The sequence below is a fragment of the Carcharhinus amblyrhynchos genome, chromosome 1, assembly GCF_965287045.1.
Source record: "Carcharhinus amblyrhynchos chromosome 1, sCarAmb.v2.hapA, whole genome shotgun sequence".
Lineage (NCBI taxonomy): Eukaryota > Metazoa > Chordata > Chondrichthyes > Carcharhiniformes > Carcharhinidae > Carcharhinus > Carcharhinus amblyrhynchos.
Genome location: NC_137324.1, coordinates 145696567 through 145714686, shown reverse-complemented (window position 1 = coordinate 145714686; position 18120 = coordinate 145696567). Strand labels below are relative to the sequence as shown.

Genomic DNA, 18120 nt, shown 5'->3' with positions numbered 1-18120 from the left:
TGGTGGACTCACATTGTTACACGTGGAATGGTCAAGTGGTCATTAAGCCTAGGAGAAATTGAGAGACTCTGGTCTCCAGGGATCCTACTAACTGCTTCTTTAGCCAGACCTAAACGTTAGAGCGGCATGTTCAACCAGTCCATTGGATGCTGGGTGGTAAAGGCATAGTCCTAACGTGCTTGATACCATTGACGTTCTGAAGCCCAGCACTCATGAAGGCTGTTCCATTACCAGAAACTGCAACTTCAAGTGTTCCGTGGATGGAAAAACATTGGCGCAATTCCTCAACTATAGCATGTGATGTCAGAGACTTCACCTCAAATACTTCCAACAGCTTTGAATGTACATCGACAAGAAACAAAAACATAGTGCCCATGTATGGACCAACATAATCTATATGGACTCATTCCATGGCCAGCCAGGGTACAGCATATTATTAAGCGCTCCAGAGTCACAGTATTTTGAAATCCCGGTGCTGCAAGTTGCAAGAGTTTCCCTGGGCCTCTCCTGGTTGAGTTAAATTTAAATCGTTGCAATATTACTAATGGCCATGGGTGGTAGCATATTTTCACCAATTCAACTATCTCAGTGAATGACTTGGAGTCAGGCACATTTGGGGATGTGAGGCTGTGTATTAAATTGTAGACCTGGGCTTGTAGACATGCGCTCCAAAGGATTATTTTTCTCTTCCCTTCTTCCTTTATCCCCTTGGCCTGAAAATAATTGCCCAAGCATTCAATGCATTGTGTCCAATTCTTCTGACAGACATCAAAAATTCCTATCCGTCCAAATAAGAGTACTTGAACTGAACTTCAACTTGACTTTATATCTTGGGATTGCTTTTCTTTCTTCATCACCAATGTTCACAAGTTAGGTAAATAACTGCAACATTTATTTACATAATTATACTAGAGACTTAGTCTCATGGCTGCTAGTCAGCATCTGTAAAAAGTCTCACAACACCAGGTTAAAGTCCAACAGGGTTATTTGGTAGCACTAGCTTTTGAAGCACTGCTCCTTCATCAGATAAGTGGGACTTCCGTTCACAAACAGGGCATATAAAAACACAAACTCAATTTACAAAATAATGGTTGGAATGTGAGTCCTTACAGGTAATCAAGTCTTAAAGGTACAGACAATGTGAGTGGGGAAGAGGGTTAAGCACAGGTTAAAGAGATGTATATTGTCTCCAGCCAAGAGATTTTGCAACCCCAGACAAGTTGAAGGGGGTTACAAATAGTGTGACATGAACCCAAGATCCCGGTTGAGGCCGTCCTCACATGTGTGGAACATGGCTATCAGTCTCTGCTCAGCAACTCTGCGTTGTCATGCGTCATGAAGGCCACCTTGGAGAACGTTTACCCGAAGATCAGAGGCCAAAATTGGTAGCCAAGTTCCGTACACATGAGGACGGCCTCAACTGGGATCTTGGGTTCATGTCCCATTATCTGTAATCCCATGACTTGCCTGGGCTTGCAAAATCTCATTAACTGTCCTTTCTGGCATTTCCAAATCATGTTAGTACCTGAGCAGGTTACATAGAACATAGAACACTACAGCACAAACAGGCCCTTCGGCCCACGAGTTGCGCCGATCACATCAACACCTATTTATAACCCCCAATCCCATAAAACCCCATATACTCATCCAGAAGTCTTTTAAAAGACCCCAGCGAGTTCGCCTCCACCACCACTGATGGCAGCCGATTCCACTCACCACCCTCTGAGTGAAAAACTTACCCCTAACATCACTTCTGTACTTTCCTCCCCGCACCTTAAATCTGTGTCCTCTCGTAGCGACCATTTCAACCCGGGGAAATAGCCTCTGAGAATCCACCCTATCCATTCCTCTCAACATTTTATAAACCTCTATCAGGTCGCCTCTCAACCTTCGTCTCTCCAGGGAAAAGAGACCCAGCTCCCTCAACCTAACTTCATAAGGCATGCCTCCCAGTCCAGGCAACATCCTTGTAAATCTCCTCTGTACCCTTTCAATAGCTTCTACGTCTTTCCTATAGTGAGGCGACCAGAACTGCGCACAGTACTCCAAATGAGGCCTGACAAGGGTCTTATAAAGTTGCAGCATTACCTCCCGACTCCTAAACTCAATCCCTCGATTAATGAAGGCCAGTACACCATACGCCTTCTTGACCACCTCTTCCACCTGCGAGGCCGATTTAAGAGTCCTGTGGACCCGGACCCCAAGATCCTTCTGCTCTTCAACACTACTAAGACTCCTGCCCTTGATAGTGTACTCGTTCATCCCATTGGTTCTGCCAAAATGGACGACTACGCATTTATCCGCGTTGAAGTCCATCTGCCACTTCTCCGCCCAGTCCTGCATCCTATTTATGTCCTGCTGCAACTTTTGACATCCTTCCAGACCATCCACAACACCACCGACCTTCGTGTCATCAGCGAACTTACTTACCCATCCCTCCACTTCCTCATCCAGGTCATTTATGAAAATGATAAACAGCAAGGGTCCTAGAACAGATCCCTGGGGCACTCCACTGGTGACTGACCTCTATTCAGAAAAAGACCCATCCACAACCACTCTCTGCCTTCTGCAGGCAAGCCAGTTCTGGATCCACAAGGCCAAAGGTTCTGGAACAGAAACCTGTGCTGACCAGGGAGATCTCTCACCCTGCTCCGTGATTTGTTCCCCATTTCATGTGACCTTTACTCTGCAGATTGATCCTTAAAAGGGTCAATCATCATACTATTCTTATGACCAAAGTGAATGATCTCACAGAGGTAAAAGCAAAATACATAGATGCTGGAATCAGCAGCTCTGATGAAAGGTCACTTAGACTCGAAACGTTGACTCTATTCTCACCCCCACAGATGCTGTCAGTCCTGCTGAGATTTTCCAGCATTTTCTGTTTTTGAATGATTTCACAGTTCCCATATCATATTTAATCTGCCATCACTTAACCTGAATAAATCTCTGAAGCCTGTGTCTTCATCAATTGCATTCCTGCCCAGTTTACATTGCCAGCAAACTTAGACAAAGAGATTGACGGTAATGTTTGTAATTATTAAATATTTTAAATACTGAGGCTGAACACTGATCCTATATTAATCACGGCCTGCCAACTTGAAAATGCTCCACTTAACCCCACTCTTTGTTTCCTGTCTGTTAACCACCAACTCAATGAGGCCTTATCTTGTGTACGTGGCATCTTATCAAATCCATTTTGGAAATCCAAGTACACTAAATTCCCTTTATTTACCCTACTAGTTTCACCCCTAAAAGACCTGAATAAATGTGTCAAACAAGATCTCCCTGTTTCCCATGTTGACAGGTTCTTATCATACAATGTTTGTCTAGCTGCACTGTAAAGGCTCTCTTAACAATCAAGTGCAACACTTATCCAGTGAACTATGTTAGGCTAACTGACCCGTAGCTCCCTGTTTTCTTTCTCCCTCCTTTTTTGAAGATCAGTGTTACATTTGCTGCGACCATTTCAGTGTGGGAGCACCATGTGCAGAAGACAAAGACTGAGTGTGACAATTTTGATTTGATTTTTCATTGTCACATGTATTAACATAGTGAGAAGTATTGTTTCTTGCGTGCTATACAGACAAAGCATATTGTTCATGAAGAAGAAAATGAGAGAGTGCAGAATGTAGTGTTACAGTCATAGCTAGGGTGTAGAGAAAGATCAATGTAATGCGAGGTAAGTCCATTCAAGAGTCCGACAGTAGCAGGGAAGAAGCTGTTCTTGAGTCACTTGGTGTGTGACCTCAGACTTGTGCATCTTTTTTCTGACGGAAGAAGGTGAAAGAGAAAGAATGTCCATAATGCGTGGGGTCCTTAGTTATGCTGGCTGCTTTTCCAAGGCAGCAGGAAGTGTAGACAGAGTCAATGGATGGGAGGCTGATTTGCGTGATGGATTGGGCTACATTCACAACCTTCTGTAGTTCCTTGCGGTCTTGGGCAGATCAGGAGCCATACCAAGCTGTGATACAACCAGAAAGAATGCTTTCTATGGTGCATCTATAAAAGTTGGTGAGAGTCATAGCTGACATGCCAAAGGAAGGAGTGCTAACTTGGGCATTTGATGCAGGTCGGACAGTTTTGCTTAAGTTATAATTCAGATTAAACAGTCTGAAGCTGACTTGGAATTTTAAAATTGCAACCTAGTTAAAAATTCTACTTTAATAGGAACGGCTTCGTATCCGTCATTGAATTGAAAGCTGTTGTGGGCTTGGTGTTAGGCGGTATTGGAGCTACAATTATTTACAATATATAATGACTTGAATGAGGGAAGTGAGTATACTATTGCCAAGTTTGCAGATGACACAAAAATAGGTGGGAAGGCAAGTGGTGAGAATGACACAAACAGTCTACTTGGCAGACAGAATATAATAGGAAAATGTGAAGTTACATACTTTGGTAGGAAAAATAAAGGAGCTGAATATTATTTAAATGGAGAAAGACTACAGAAAGCTGTGGCACAGAGGGATTTGGGGGTCCATGTGCATAAATCATAGAAGGCTAGCATACAAATTCAACAGGTAATAAGGAATGGTGTATAAAACAAAAGGGAAGTCTTGCAAAAAATGAACTATGCATAATTTGGAGGAAAAGATTTACTGGCACTGGAGCCAATCCAGAGAAGGTTCACTAAGTTAATCTTGGGTATGAGGGATTTTCCAATGAGGAGAGGTTAAGTAGGTTGTACCTGTACTCAGTGAGGCTTTATCTTGTGTGTTCTTCTAAACTCCAATGATAGGTGACTTTATTGAGTCATTTAGGGTTCTCAGGGGGCTTGGCAGAGTAAATGATGAGAGGCTGTTTCCCCTGGTGCGACAGTCTATGAACACAGAGCATAATCACAGAGTAAGGAAGTTGTCCATTTAAGACAGAGATGAAGTGGAATTTTCTCTCCAAAGATAATAGAATTCTTTAGCAAGAGGGCTGTAGAGACTGGATTGTTAAGAATGTTTAAGGCTGAGATAGATGGATTTTTAATCAGTGGGAATCAAGGGTTATGGGAATAAGGCAGATAAGCGGAGTTGAGGATATCTGATCAAATCAGTCATGATCTCATTGAATCTTGAGCAAACTTGATGAGCCAATTGGCCTACTTTTGCTGCCATCTTATGGTGGGAATTGATAGTAATAACTATAGCAGGAAACTGTCTTAGTACTTGCAACGTGAGTGCAAGTCATCAACCTTCGAAATGCACAGGTTTTGCAACCATAGCATGGAGACAATAAAAACAGAGTACAAGGAATGGTGGTGCTACTTCTTGTACTTTTTTCAGTCTCCAGGTTCCCAGTGAGTTTTCATTAATTGAACAAGCAGGTGATTGACTGGACAGTTTTAAGATTTATCCCTCTAAACAGTGGCAGTAGTTTAAACGAGTACTGGGGAAATATACTGATAAATGTTACAATACATTTATAGCTTAACTAGTTAAAATACTTAATTTAGCTATTGATAAATCTGAAACCAATTAATTAAATGAAACACAATAAAGACACCAGGATAGATGATGTGTTAACTGCAGCATGTGGGAGCCGGTGGGCATCTGTGTGATCTAAGATAAATACATCTGCAAGTGCCTGCAGCTTGAGGAATGTTGGCTCATAGCTGATGAGGTAGAGTCTCAGCTTTGTATATGGCAATGCATCAGGGAAGGAGAGGTATCTGGACACTTAATATTCCAGGAGGCTAGGTATATTCTCTTTAGCTAGGTATTTCAGATTTTGCATGTCATCAGGGATAGAAGGGATGTGATGTGAGGCAAGTATGGGGACCCTGAAACATAGAAACTCAAAGCAGGGGTAGGCCATTCGGTCCTTCAAGCCTGCTCAATCATTTATTTTCATCATGGTTGATTGTCAAATTCAATTTCCTGATTCCACCTTCCTCCGAATATCCATTTATCCCAATGAACTATATCTTGGGAAGCAGTGGTTTAAGTTCAAACTAGGACAAGTTAAAGATACAATAAGTCTTAAATTAGTGAACAAAAGAAATGATCTGTGATTGAATGGAAGGCATGAGAGATTAAATGACAAAAATGTTAATGGCGCAAGGCCAAAGGGAGCAGTAACAAGACAAGTAAAGAAACGAAAGCTGTGCCTTGAGGAGGTACGAATGGCAGCTACTCATGATTCATGAGCAGCAGCCAAGGGATGTGGGCAGCACCATGACACAGTGGTTAGCACTGTTGCCTCACAGTGCCAGGGACCTGGGTTTGATTCCTGTTTTGGGTCACTGTCTGTATGGAGTTTGCATGTTCTCTCCATATCTGTGTGGGTTTCCTCTGGGTGCTTCAGTTTCCCCTCTCAATCTGAAAGATGTGCTGGTTAGGTGTATTGGCCATGCTAAATTCTTCCTCAGTGTACCTGAACAGGTGCCGGGGTGTGGCAACTAGGGGATTTTCACAGTAGCTTCATTGCAGTATTAATGTAAGCCTACTTGTGACTAATAAATAAACTTTATGATCTAAGGCAGGGGTCTCCTAACTACAGCCCACAGGGCCGCATCCAGACTGGAGTGTGGACACCGCTGATCTAAGGTCACTGACCTAAAATATTAACTTTGTTTCTCTCTCCACAGATGCTGCCTGAGTATTTCCAATATTTTCTGTTTTTTATTTCACGATCTGTGTTGTCACATTCCCCTTAATTCCACAGGCTTCTATCGTCTTAATAAACTTCCTGTGTGACACTTCAGAGAATGTTTGCCAAGTCCATACATATATATACACTCTGAACAAATTTCTACCATACCTCAAATATTTCGGTCTGATTAGTTAGACAAGATGGAGTAAATTCATGCTACTAACTCTCCTTGGTTTACCTATGCCTCTCCAAATTAAAGTTAATTTTGTTGCTAGTAATTACTTCCAATAGGTTTCCCACTACTGATGCTCAGGTGCCTGGTCTGCAGTTTCCTGGTTTATTCCTTTTCTCTTTCTTGAATAGCAGTTTAACAATAGCAATCAATCTGGCACTACTTCTGCATCAAGTGAGGATGCATTTCATCTGGACCATGTGATTTATTGATATTCAGTCATACCAATCATTTTAGTATGTATTCTCCATCCATTATTATCCTGCACATAACTTCCATCTGTTCTTTTACTGAAACCTTAACTTCATCCCTTCCTTATGGCAATGGACGTTAATTCCTCCTTTTAGCCATGTCCTAACTAAATTTCACTTAACCTTTCAAAACACACTACATCCATTCAAAAAATCAAGCATCCAGATTTGACCTTTATTTAAAATTAGGTTGGCTGAACTTATCCCATAACTCCAAGCTGAACTTATCCCATAACTCCAAGCTGAACTTATCCCATAACTCCAAGCTGAGCTTATCCCATAACTCCAAGCTGACTTATTCTTTTAATTTTCTTACTATTGTATTTCCCCATTACCCTCCTTTCCTAAAAGTAGTATTAAATTGAAGAATAATGGCAGTCCATTTGTACATTATCCAAATAGCCAATCCTCATAAGTGAACTTGACTATTCAATAAAGATCCCAATGATGATATAGCAACTTAGCAGTTAACAGCAAATGAAGGGGCCATTTGACCCATTGCATCTGTGTCAGTCTTTTTTTTTGAGAAATCTAAAATAAATCAAATTGCATCCTGGCTTGCCCTGCATTCTGCTCTGCTTTAAAAAGCTATTCAATATTTCTTCAAGAAACAAAGTGAGTCTTTCCGCAAATGTTCCATGGTTCTCTACATAAAGAAACATGTGCTAACCTTGTGAGAGCTGTTGATTGCAAATTTGTAATTTTTTAAAAACCTTTCTGAATCTGTAATTGTTTTTAAGAGTATTTGAAAACAACCTTTCAGTTTGGATCAACGGTAAAGGGAGTAACTGTAACTTTCTAGATCTTGGTGTACAAATTGATTCAGTGTACAAGATGATTCAATTTTTCCAGCCCTAAAAATCATGTTCTGGAATATCCTCAGTGTATAGGTCTTCTCAGCCACATCATGCTAAACTCGCATTAGCGGTTGTCCTCAATTTCCTACCCATAAATGCAAACTTTACTTAACTTGTAACTGAATACAAGAGACTGAACAAGAGAGCAAAATGGACAAGTAGCATGGAGGTAATCAATGGTTTACAAAGGAAATTAGAGAGAGTACCCAATCTAAGAAAGAAGCATACGGATCGGCCAAGAAAAATAACAGGTCTGAGGATTGGGAGCAGTTTAGCATTCAGTAAAGAAAGACCAAGGGATTGATTAAGATGGGGAAAATAAGGTACGAAAGCAAGCTTGCAGGGAACAGAAAAACTGAAATTAAGAGTTTTTATAGCTATGTGAAGACAAATGTAGGTTCCCTACAGACAGAAACGGGGGAATGTATGATAGATAACAAAGAAATGGCTGAGCAACTGAATACATACTTTGGTTCAGTCTTCACAAAAGAGGACACAAATCAGATGCCAGAAATGTTGGGGAATGTAAAAGTTAGACAGGAAAAAACTGAGAGAGATCAATATTAGTAGAGAAATGGTACTAGTAAAGTTGATGAGATTGAAGGCAGATAAATCCCCAGGGCCTGATAATCTACATCCCAGAGTACTTAAGGAGATGGCTCTAGAAATAATGGATGTATTGGTGGTCACCTTCCAGGATTCTACAGACTCTGGAACAGTCCCTGCAGATTGGAGGGCAGCAAATGTCACTCCAATATTCAAAAAGGGAAACAGAGAGAAAACAGTGAATTATAAATCAGTGAGCTTAACATCGGTAAAGGGGAAAATTCTTCAATCCATTATCAAGGACTTTATAGCAGAACATTTAGAAAGCAGTGGCAGGATCAGACAGAGTCAGCATGGATTTATGAAGTGGGAAATCATGCTTGACAAATCTGTTGGAATTCTTTGAAGATGTAACTAGTAGAGTTAATAAAGGGGAACCAGTAGATGTGATATATTGGGATTTTCAGAAAGCGTTTGACAAAGTCCCGCACAAGAGATTATCGTGTAAGATTAAAACGCATAGGATTAAAGGAAGTGTACTGAGATGGATAGAAAACTGGTCGGCAGAGAGGAAACAAAGGATTAATGGGGGCTTTTCAAATTGGCAGGCAGTAACTAGTGGGGTGCCACAGGGATTGGTCCTGGGACCCCAGTTATTCACAATATATCTTAATGATTTGGATGAGGAAACAAAATGTAATATCTCAAAGTTTGCACATGATACCAAGTTGGGTGGGAGAGTGAACTGTGACAAGGATGTAGAGATCCTTCAAAATGAACTGGACAGGTTGGGTGAGTGGGCTAAACAATGGCAGATGCAGTATAATTTGGATAAGTATAAGATTATTCACTTTGGAAGCAAAAACAAGAAGGCAGATTACTACCTGAATGGCTGTAAATTGGGAGAGGCAAGTGTGCAGCAGGACCTAGGTGTCCTTGTGCACCAGTCACTGAAGGTAAGCATGCAGGTGCAGCAGGCAGTAAAGATGGCAAATGGCATGCTGGCATTCACTGTGAGAGGTTTTGACTACAGGAGCAGGGATGTGTTGTTGCAACTATACAGGACCTGGGTGAGGCCACACCTAGAGTATTGTGTGCAGTTTTGGTCTCCTTTTCTGAGGAAGGATGTTCTTGCTCTTCAGCGAGTGCAGCAAAGGTTTACCAAGCTAATTTGGGAATGGTGAGACTGGTGTATGAGGAGAGATTGACTAGGTTAGGATTGTTTTTGCTGGAGTTTGAACGAATGAGGGGGGATCTCATAGATACTTACAAAATTCTAACAGGTCTAAACAGGATAGATGCAGGGAGGATGTTCCCAATGGTGGCAGAGTCCAGAACCAGGGGTCACAGTCTAAGGATTCAGGGTAGACAATTTAGGACAGAGGTGAGGAGATATTTCTTTACCCAAACAGTGGTTAGCCTCTGGAGTTCATTACCACAGGAAGTAGTTGATGCCAAAACATTGAATGCATTCAAAAGGCCACTGGACATAGCACTTGGGGCAAATGGAATCAAAGGTTATGGAGAAATAGCAGGATTAGGCTATTGAGTTGGATGATCAACCATGATCTTAATAAATGGTGGAGCAGGCTCTAAGGGCCAAATGGCCTTCTCCTACTCCTATCTTCTGTTTTCCTATACAGGCTGTGGAGATGTGTTGCAGTTTAAAACATGCCCACATACCAGACCTTGCAAGACAACAATTAAGAAAAATTAGTTTTCCAACTAAATAAATGAAGCTGTTTTCATGGTGAAAGTTGTAACATTTGCTAACTCTTCAAATAAATGTGCTGCAGTAAAGCTATCTGTGATTAGTGAAAATGTATGAGAATGGAAGGAGGAATCTGCCCTAAAGAAGATGCCCAAGAATGAATGTGCCACGAAAATTGAGACCAACCAGAGACCTGACCTTGAGAAGCATGAATTGAAATGGGTTCCTGAAAATTGTTAGAATAGTTATCATCACTAGAAATGCAATGTTGCACATGTGGACTAAACTAAGCCTTGAGTGCAGCAAAGATTTCAGGGCAATACCATGTTGGCACAGCCACTTCATGGAACAAAAATATCTGGTGTTGCAGCAGAATACCAAGATTGCTCAAAGACTACTAAAAAGACTTATATGCTAAATTAACAGTTTTCAACGATTCAACATCAGACAGTGACAGAAAGGTGAGTATTTATTATGCTACATCAGCAATGTTGATGAAACCCCAATGATGGGGAAAAGAATCTTTGCAAAGAGTGGAAATATGCATGTGTCCCACTTGATATTTGTGTGGCTTTGTCTGCAAATTGTGCAAGGTTATTAGTGCAAGACTGCCATTACATCATTAAGAAATTGCCCGCTCAGTGGATAGAGAGGAAGATAATTTGTTGTCGAGGAATGATTCTGAAACCGAAAGATCCACATCTGATCAAGAGATCCTTACAATGCCATAATTAGTAACTTGAAATGAATTCTTTGCTTCAAATGCTAAAGACAATTATGTTAAAAAACTCTCCAAAAACAGAGATTGAACTATAATCTGATTATAAAAAGCAGGATGGGTGTGGGAAGTTGCTATTTTGAACAGTGAAAACAAAAACTGTACTTCATATTCAGTTAATGTGAGACATTTCATTGAATAAACTGTACAAAGATATTTAAAGCCACAATTTCACAACACAAGCCAGGTATTATCTGCTTCATCCCTTGCATTAGTTATAACATACTGCATAAGCAAAACATGGGGTGAAATAGTGAGGCTAAATACTAATGTGACCTAAATGCCCAGCATATGCAAAAACATGATTTTTGGGACTGGAAAAATTGGTCATCTTATTTGCTAGGTTGAATTATACTTTGCAATCTTAATGCAAAATATTTTGCATTAAGAAAGGCTTAAATAACTTAGTGGGTCATCCACTAGTACTACTTCAATAAAATGCTGCTTCTGTCAGAAGATCATTCATAGCATAGGAGACCATTCAACTCTTCAAGTCAATGCTGATTCTCTGTGGAGCAATGCAGTGCTATTTTAGATTTTGTTTCCTAAATTATATTCCTCTTTACCTTTTTGATCTTTGCTTTCTGCTTTCCACTTCATGTTCTTTTTTAAATTTGTCAATTTTCTTTTTTTTTTCTGTTCCTGGCGACATGTGAGCAATGGAGAGAAAGAGGGAGAGATAGAGACATTACATACAAGGAGATTACAGTTAACAAAGAAATAGCCAGACACCACACAACAGATATAGCAAGAAAAGAAACAGGTAAGGAGAAAGATAGCAAGAGAATTAAAGAGCATTGGAAAAAAAAATTGTAGCCAATTTCAGTTCTGTACATCAGAGACAGATTGTGAATATTGCAAACAATTCTGCATTAGGAGAATATAATGCACAACATGAATGAGGGTAAAAAAACAAAATAATATGGTTTTCTGCTGGAAATGATGAAAGACAAAGCTGGAATGCGCCAAAGAGTAAAAGGCATTTGAGTACATAACAGACATATTTAAGCATGCTTGAAAGATACTAATGAAAGAAGCCAAACAGAAGTTGTGATTGAGAATAGCAGAACTCATGCTGGGATGTCAAAGAAAATAGAAGATGTACATTGCAAAGCAGTAAGTTATCTCCATTGATGTTGGCTCTTACATTTCACAGGTATACTGAAAGTACCATTCATTCTTTTATAGCTGTCTGCTCTGTGTCAGAATTTACTTATGTCCAACTGGTCTCCTGAACGGAAACATCATCGCTATTTGCTTCAAGCTAAGAAGCCTTTGAAGAATAGAAAGTTATTTACTGTTTTGATGCTTCTCAGTTTCTTATTACCTCCCATTTACTTTTAAATTGACGATTATTACATACAGCTTTGCTGCTTCTGTAACATAAATATGTATGCTACTATTTGTATATAACATGGAAGTTACTGCAACTTTATTAATTTAAAACGCATAAATGCTGCATTCATATTTCACAAATCAAGTCTAAGTATGAAGAAAAAATCACAGCTAATTTGCATAATTCAAAAGCAATATCAAAATAAACTAAAAAGCCATCAATCAACTCCAAAATTAATTGAAAAAATGTGGATAAAAAAGCCAAAAAGACATGAGAAAAATAGTATAAAAACTAAAACTTGCTTTTTTCACCTTTTAGCAGCTTTTTCAGAAATGGCAAAAGCTTGCTGAGGAAACATTGAAATAGCAGGAAACACAAGGTGTTTCCTAGGCAAGGGGTCTGCAACTTTAAGAACAAGAACCATTTCTTTTTCAAATGTAGTCAAAATGCAATATCTGCAGAGCCATAATGCTGTTACTCAAATTCCAGCAATAATGGAAAAGACAAAAGTTTCAACAAAATTTAAAAGGTATTTTTCAACCAAAAAGCTGTTAATTGAAAGGTACTTTTCATCAGTATGATATTAACAAAAGTTAAATAAAAAACAAGTCATTCAACTACCAGCAAAATGGGTTCAATCTATCAAAGTCAAGAACGGCACAAGTCCTCAATGAGCTGCAGGTCGTAGACTGCTGCACTAAGTCACTGCTTATGTAACATATGTTGCAAGCAATCAGGCACACATATTTTTCACTAAGTTGCATACAGACTGGATTTTTAAACCTTTTGACTTGGCACAGGAATTCTCAGAGGGAGCAGTGGAGCGAAACTGTGCAGCAGATGGCACTAGTTGCCATACTCTAAGTAACGCGTTCAAATATCCCAAAGCTTTCATGAACAGTTACAAAGAGGTGTGTAAGATGGGTAGGAAAGTGGTTAAGGGGGCAGGCCTAGGTAAGGGAAAGGAGGGTTGGGGGAGGGGATGGGCAGGGCCAGCCAAGTGTGGGGGAGGGGGTGCAGGGCCAGGTGAGGAGAGGGATTGCAGGATCAGGCACAAGGGGTGGGGGTGCAGGGTCAGGCAAGGAGGGGGGTAGGGGAGTGTAGGGCCAAACAAGGAAGGGGGGGGAATGCAGGGACAGGCAAGGGGGTGGGGGGGGGGGGGCAGGGACAGGGACAGGAAAAGGTGGCAGAGAGTTGGGAGGGTAGTGAGTTTGGTTAGGGTGGCAGGTGGGGGTGGATGGATGAAGTGGGATGTTGTGGAGCTAGTTGGAAGGCTGGGGATAGTTGTTTGGGGGTAGCTGCGTCATGGGAATTTCAGGGGTTTGGCTGCAGGAGTCAGAGAGTCATTATGAAGGCTAGCTCCAATTGTATTGGTGGTCATTTTGGTTGGAAAAAAATGGAGACAGTATAAAATAAAGAATAGAACGCTAAAGGATGTGCAGGAGCAGACGGACCTAGGTGTACATGTGCATGACACTGGAGGTGACGGGGCAGGTGGAGAGAGCAGTTAATAAAGCATACAGTATCTTAGGCATAGCAACAAGAGCAAGGAGGTTATGTTAACCTTACGAATTATACTAGTTAGACCTCAGCTGGAGTATTATGTAAAGTTATGAGCGTCACACTTTAGGCAGGATGTGAACACATTGGAGAGTGGTTTACAAAAACGGTTCCAGGGATGAGAAATTTCAGTTATGAAGGTAGGTTAAAGAGGTTGGGACTTTTCTTGGAGAAGAGAAGGCCAAGAGGAAATTAGACAGAGGTGCTCAAAATCATGAGGGGGCCGGACAGAGTAGATAGGAGAAATTGTTCTTGCTCATATAGGGATTCAGAACATGAGGACACAGCTTTAAAGTGATTTTCAAAAGTAGCAAATGCAACGTGAGAAAAAGTTTTCTCACAGAGTGGTTTGGATTTGGAATGCACTGGAAGTGTACAAGCAAGACATTCGAAAAGGTATGAGATGATGATTTGAATAGAAACAATGTGCAGGGTTACAGGGGAAAAGGCAGGAGAATTGAGAGTGAGAAAGTCATAATGTTCATTTGGAGAGCTGGTACAGAGACTGTGGGCTGAATGGCCGCCTTCTGCACTGTGACAATTTTGTGAATCTCTTGTGGTCACTTCAAATCTTAATCTCATTTCAGGAGCCTACTGGTATTGGAATCTCTCAATCAGCTGCACAATACTGCAATATAGTGTAACTGATGCCCTCCCCAACTGGGGCAACCAGTACATCAATTTCCAAACTGATGTCAGACAGTCAGGCCAAGATACCATGGATTTCTGTACCATTGCTGGATTCCCCAAATGCCAGATCTCAGACTGCATGCACATGGCCATCGATGCTTCCACAGGCTAGCCGATGTTCTTCATTAACTGGAAAGGATTGCATTCCCTCAGTGACCAACTCATCTGCAACCACTGCCAGAGATCTTGCAGATGTATGGTCATTATCATTATTCAATAATCCCAAGAAGCCTGCAAGGATGCATACTTGCTGATAAGGGATACTGAATGAAGAAATAAACACACAAAATCAGTTAAGAACCCAAGGACTGAGGCAGCAGAATGCTAAAAAGTGTGAACCATGCTGCCAACAGAGGGACAATCACACAAACACCAGTCTCCTCAAAAATGAGATTTCATGTGCCTGGACTGGACTGATCAGGTGGCACTTTTTGATTTGCCCCAGCAGGGGTCTCCCAAATGGTGGTGGTCTGCTGTGCCCTACATAACCTGGTGCTGTAGAAGAGTGTATTTGAAGAGGGGGATTATAGACATTGGCTGTTGAAGAATCTTGTGACAAGGAGGAAGATAAGGAAACCAAAAAGGAGCTATAGCATTCTGTGAGACACGAATGCCAAGATGAGGACACAAAGGAGGGTCCAGAAGCACTTATGCACACGCATTTTAGTTTATGCTGCTTCAGCCATCCAGTTAGGTAAAGATTTGGCCTCCAGACATACAAAGCCAACTCACCTCTGCTGTAAGCCCAGAGTCCCTTGTTAGCCAACACCTGTTAAAGCTGCAATGTGAAAACGATAAGCCCACAAACCATGGTCACCTCCAGCCTGTCCTTGGATACACCTGACACACTTGCACTGCTGGAGAGCCACTAACAGTGAATGGAAACCTTCATAAACCATTATGACGTTAATCAGAACACACGAGCAAAAAATAATTAATTGTCTAATCACCCTTTTGCATTTTCTTATTTATTTTAGAACCATAAAATAGAATCATAGTATCCCTACAGTGCAGAAAGGCCCATCGAGTCTGCATAGACTCCGAAAGAGCATTCCATCCAGACCCTTCCTTTCAATCAGAGCTCAGGCTTTATAATAAATGAAGCTTGAGCTTCAGACAGACTAAAACTTCCTCCTGTCTCCAACATCTGGATAATGGAGGCTGAGGGTCATTGAATATATTCCAGGATGAGTTAGATTGAATTTTGATTGATAAAAGGAGTCAAGCAATATAGGGGACAGGATATTGAAAGAGAAATCACAGGTCGTAATCTAAAACATCACACCTAGGTCTGACAGTCATATTCCTTGGGATCTGAATATCCTCAGCCTTTGAACCTAGAAGGTGAAATGGTTGTCCGGTCTATCGATTGAAAAAATTTCAAATACCAGCACACTGCCACGCTTGAGTGAGTGAAAGTGTTCCAGTGCATTAGAACATAGAACACTACAGCACAAACAGGCCCTTCGGCCCACGAGTTGCGCCGATCACATCAACACCTACCAATCTATAAACCTATCTATAAGCCCCAATCCCATTAAACCCCATATACTCATCTAGAAGTCTTTTAAAAGACCCCAGCGAGTTCGCCTCCACCACCACTGACGGCAGCCGATTCCATTCACTCACCACCCTGAGTGAAAAACTTACCCCTAACATCACTTCTGTACTTTCCTCCCCGCACCTTAAATCTGTGTCCTCTCGTAGCGACCACTTCAACCCGGGGAAATAGCCTCTGAGAATCCACCCTATCTATTCCTCTCAACATTTTATAAACTTCTATCAGGTCGCCTCTCAACCTTCGTCTCTCCAGGGAAAAGAGTCCCAGCTCCTCAACCTAACTTCATAAGGCATGCCTCCCAGTCCAGGCAACATCCTTGTAAATCTCCTCTGTACCCTTTCAATAGCTTCTACGTCTTTCCTATAGTGAGGCGACCAGAACTGCGCACAGTACTCCAAATGAGGCCTGACAAGGGTCTTATAAAGTTGCAACATTACTTCCCGATTCCTAAACTCAATCCCTCGATTAATGAAGGCCAGTACACCATACGCCTTCTTGACCACATCCTCCACCTGCGAGGCCGATTTAAGAGTCCTGTGGACCCGGACCCCAAGATCCTTCTGCTCTTCAACACTACTAAGACTCCTGCCCTTGGTAGTGTACTCGTTCATCCCGTTGGTTCTGCCAAAATGGACGACTACGCATTTATCCGTGTTGAAGTCCATCTGCCACTTCTCCGCCCAGTCCTGCATCCTATTTATGTCCTGCTGCAACTTTTGACATCCTGCCAGACCATCCACAACACCACCGACCTTCGTGTCATCAGCGAACTTGCTTACCCATCCCTCCACTTCCTCATCTAGGTCATTTATGAAAATGACAAACAGCAAGGGTCCTAGAACAGATCCCTGGGGCACTCCACTGGTGACTGACCTCCATGCTGAAAAAGACCCATCCACAACCACTCTCTGCCTTCTGCAGGCAAGCCAGTTCTGGATCCACAAGGCCAAAGGCCCTTGGATCCCATGCCCTCTCACCTTCTCAAGAAGTCTTGCATGGGGGACCTTATCAAACGCATTGACTAAAGAGTTTTAACAAGTTACAGAGCCTAATAAGTATCACACCATTCACAGTGGGGAGACCTGGGAGGCATGGTGGCACAGTGGTTAAGCACTGCTGCCTCCCAGCACCAGGGACCCAGGTTCGACTCCTGGCTTGAGTCACTGTCTGTGCGGAATCTGCATGTTCTCCTAATGTCCGCATGGGTTTCCTCCGTGTGCTCTGGTTTCCTCCCATTTTCCGAAAGATATGCTATTTAGGTGTATTGACTATGCTAAATTCTCTCTCAGTGTATCCGAACAGGCACCAGAGTGTGGCGACTAGTGGATTTTCACAGTAACTTCATTGCACTGTTAATGTAAGTCTACTTGTGGCGCTAATAAATAAACTTAAAAAAAAATCACCCTTCCCTCCAACCTATCCCTGTAACCCACACATTTACCATGGCCAATCCACCTGATTTACACATCTTTGGATACTAAGGGGCAATTCAACGTGGCCAAGCCACCTTGAGATTGCACATCTATGGACTGTGGACAAAACCAGCACACCTTGGGGAAATCCACACAGACACAGGAAGAACGTGGAAACTGCACACAGTCACCCAAGACCAAAATTGAACCCTAGTCCTGAGCATGATGAGGCAGCAGTACTAACCAGTATGCTACAGTACTCCTACCCAATGCTCCCCCTTCACAGTTGGCTGTGATTCAACTTGCCAGTTGACTTGCCAGGCTTCAGGAAGCTTGCCAATCTGTGGCTGGGATGACGTTGGCAATTATCCTCTGGTTGCCTGAATCCTGGCACAGTGGGGGATTTGTCCACAGGTACAGGAGTCTCCTCAGTTGTTGCAGCAACCCGAGGTGCTGGTGTCAATGGCAGATGGGCTGAGGAGTTGCTGCCCTACTTAGAACACCTTTAGAAGATTCTCCAGAAATAGAATACAGCCATGCCTCCCCCCTTGTAAAACACACCTGAGAAAGACAAGGACCTGGAAATTTCAGTTCGTCTCTT

The 18120-nt window shown here is 41.9% G+C and overlaps 1 protein-coding gene across 7 annotated transcripts in view; it reads right to left on the bottom strand.

Moving 5' to 3' along the window:
* Positions 1-18120, bottom strand: part of rapgef2b (Rap guanine nucleotide exchange factor 2b) — a 438644-nt gene that overhangs the window by 19283 nt on the left and 401241 nt on the right. For 5 of the 7 annotated variants that reach the window (XM_080193478.1, XM_080193477.1, XM_080193476.1 and 2 more), the window contains one exon: positions 11527-11602. The exons of the other annotated variants lie outside the window; for them this stretch is intronic. In XM_080193478.1, the coding sequence (XP_080049604.1) occupies positions 11527-11602 (76 nt within the window). The remainder of the gene's footprint in view (positions 1-11526; positions 11603-18120) is intronic. 7 annotated transcript variants of the gene reach the window in all.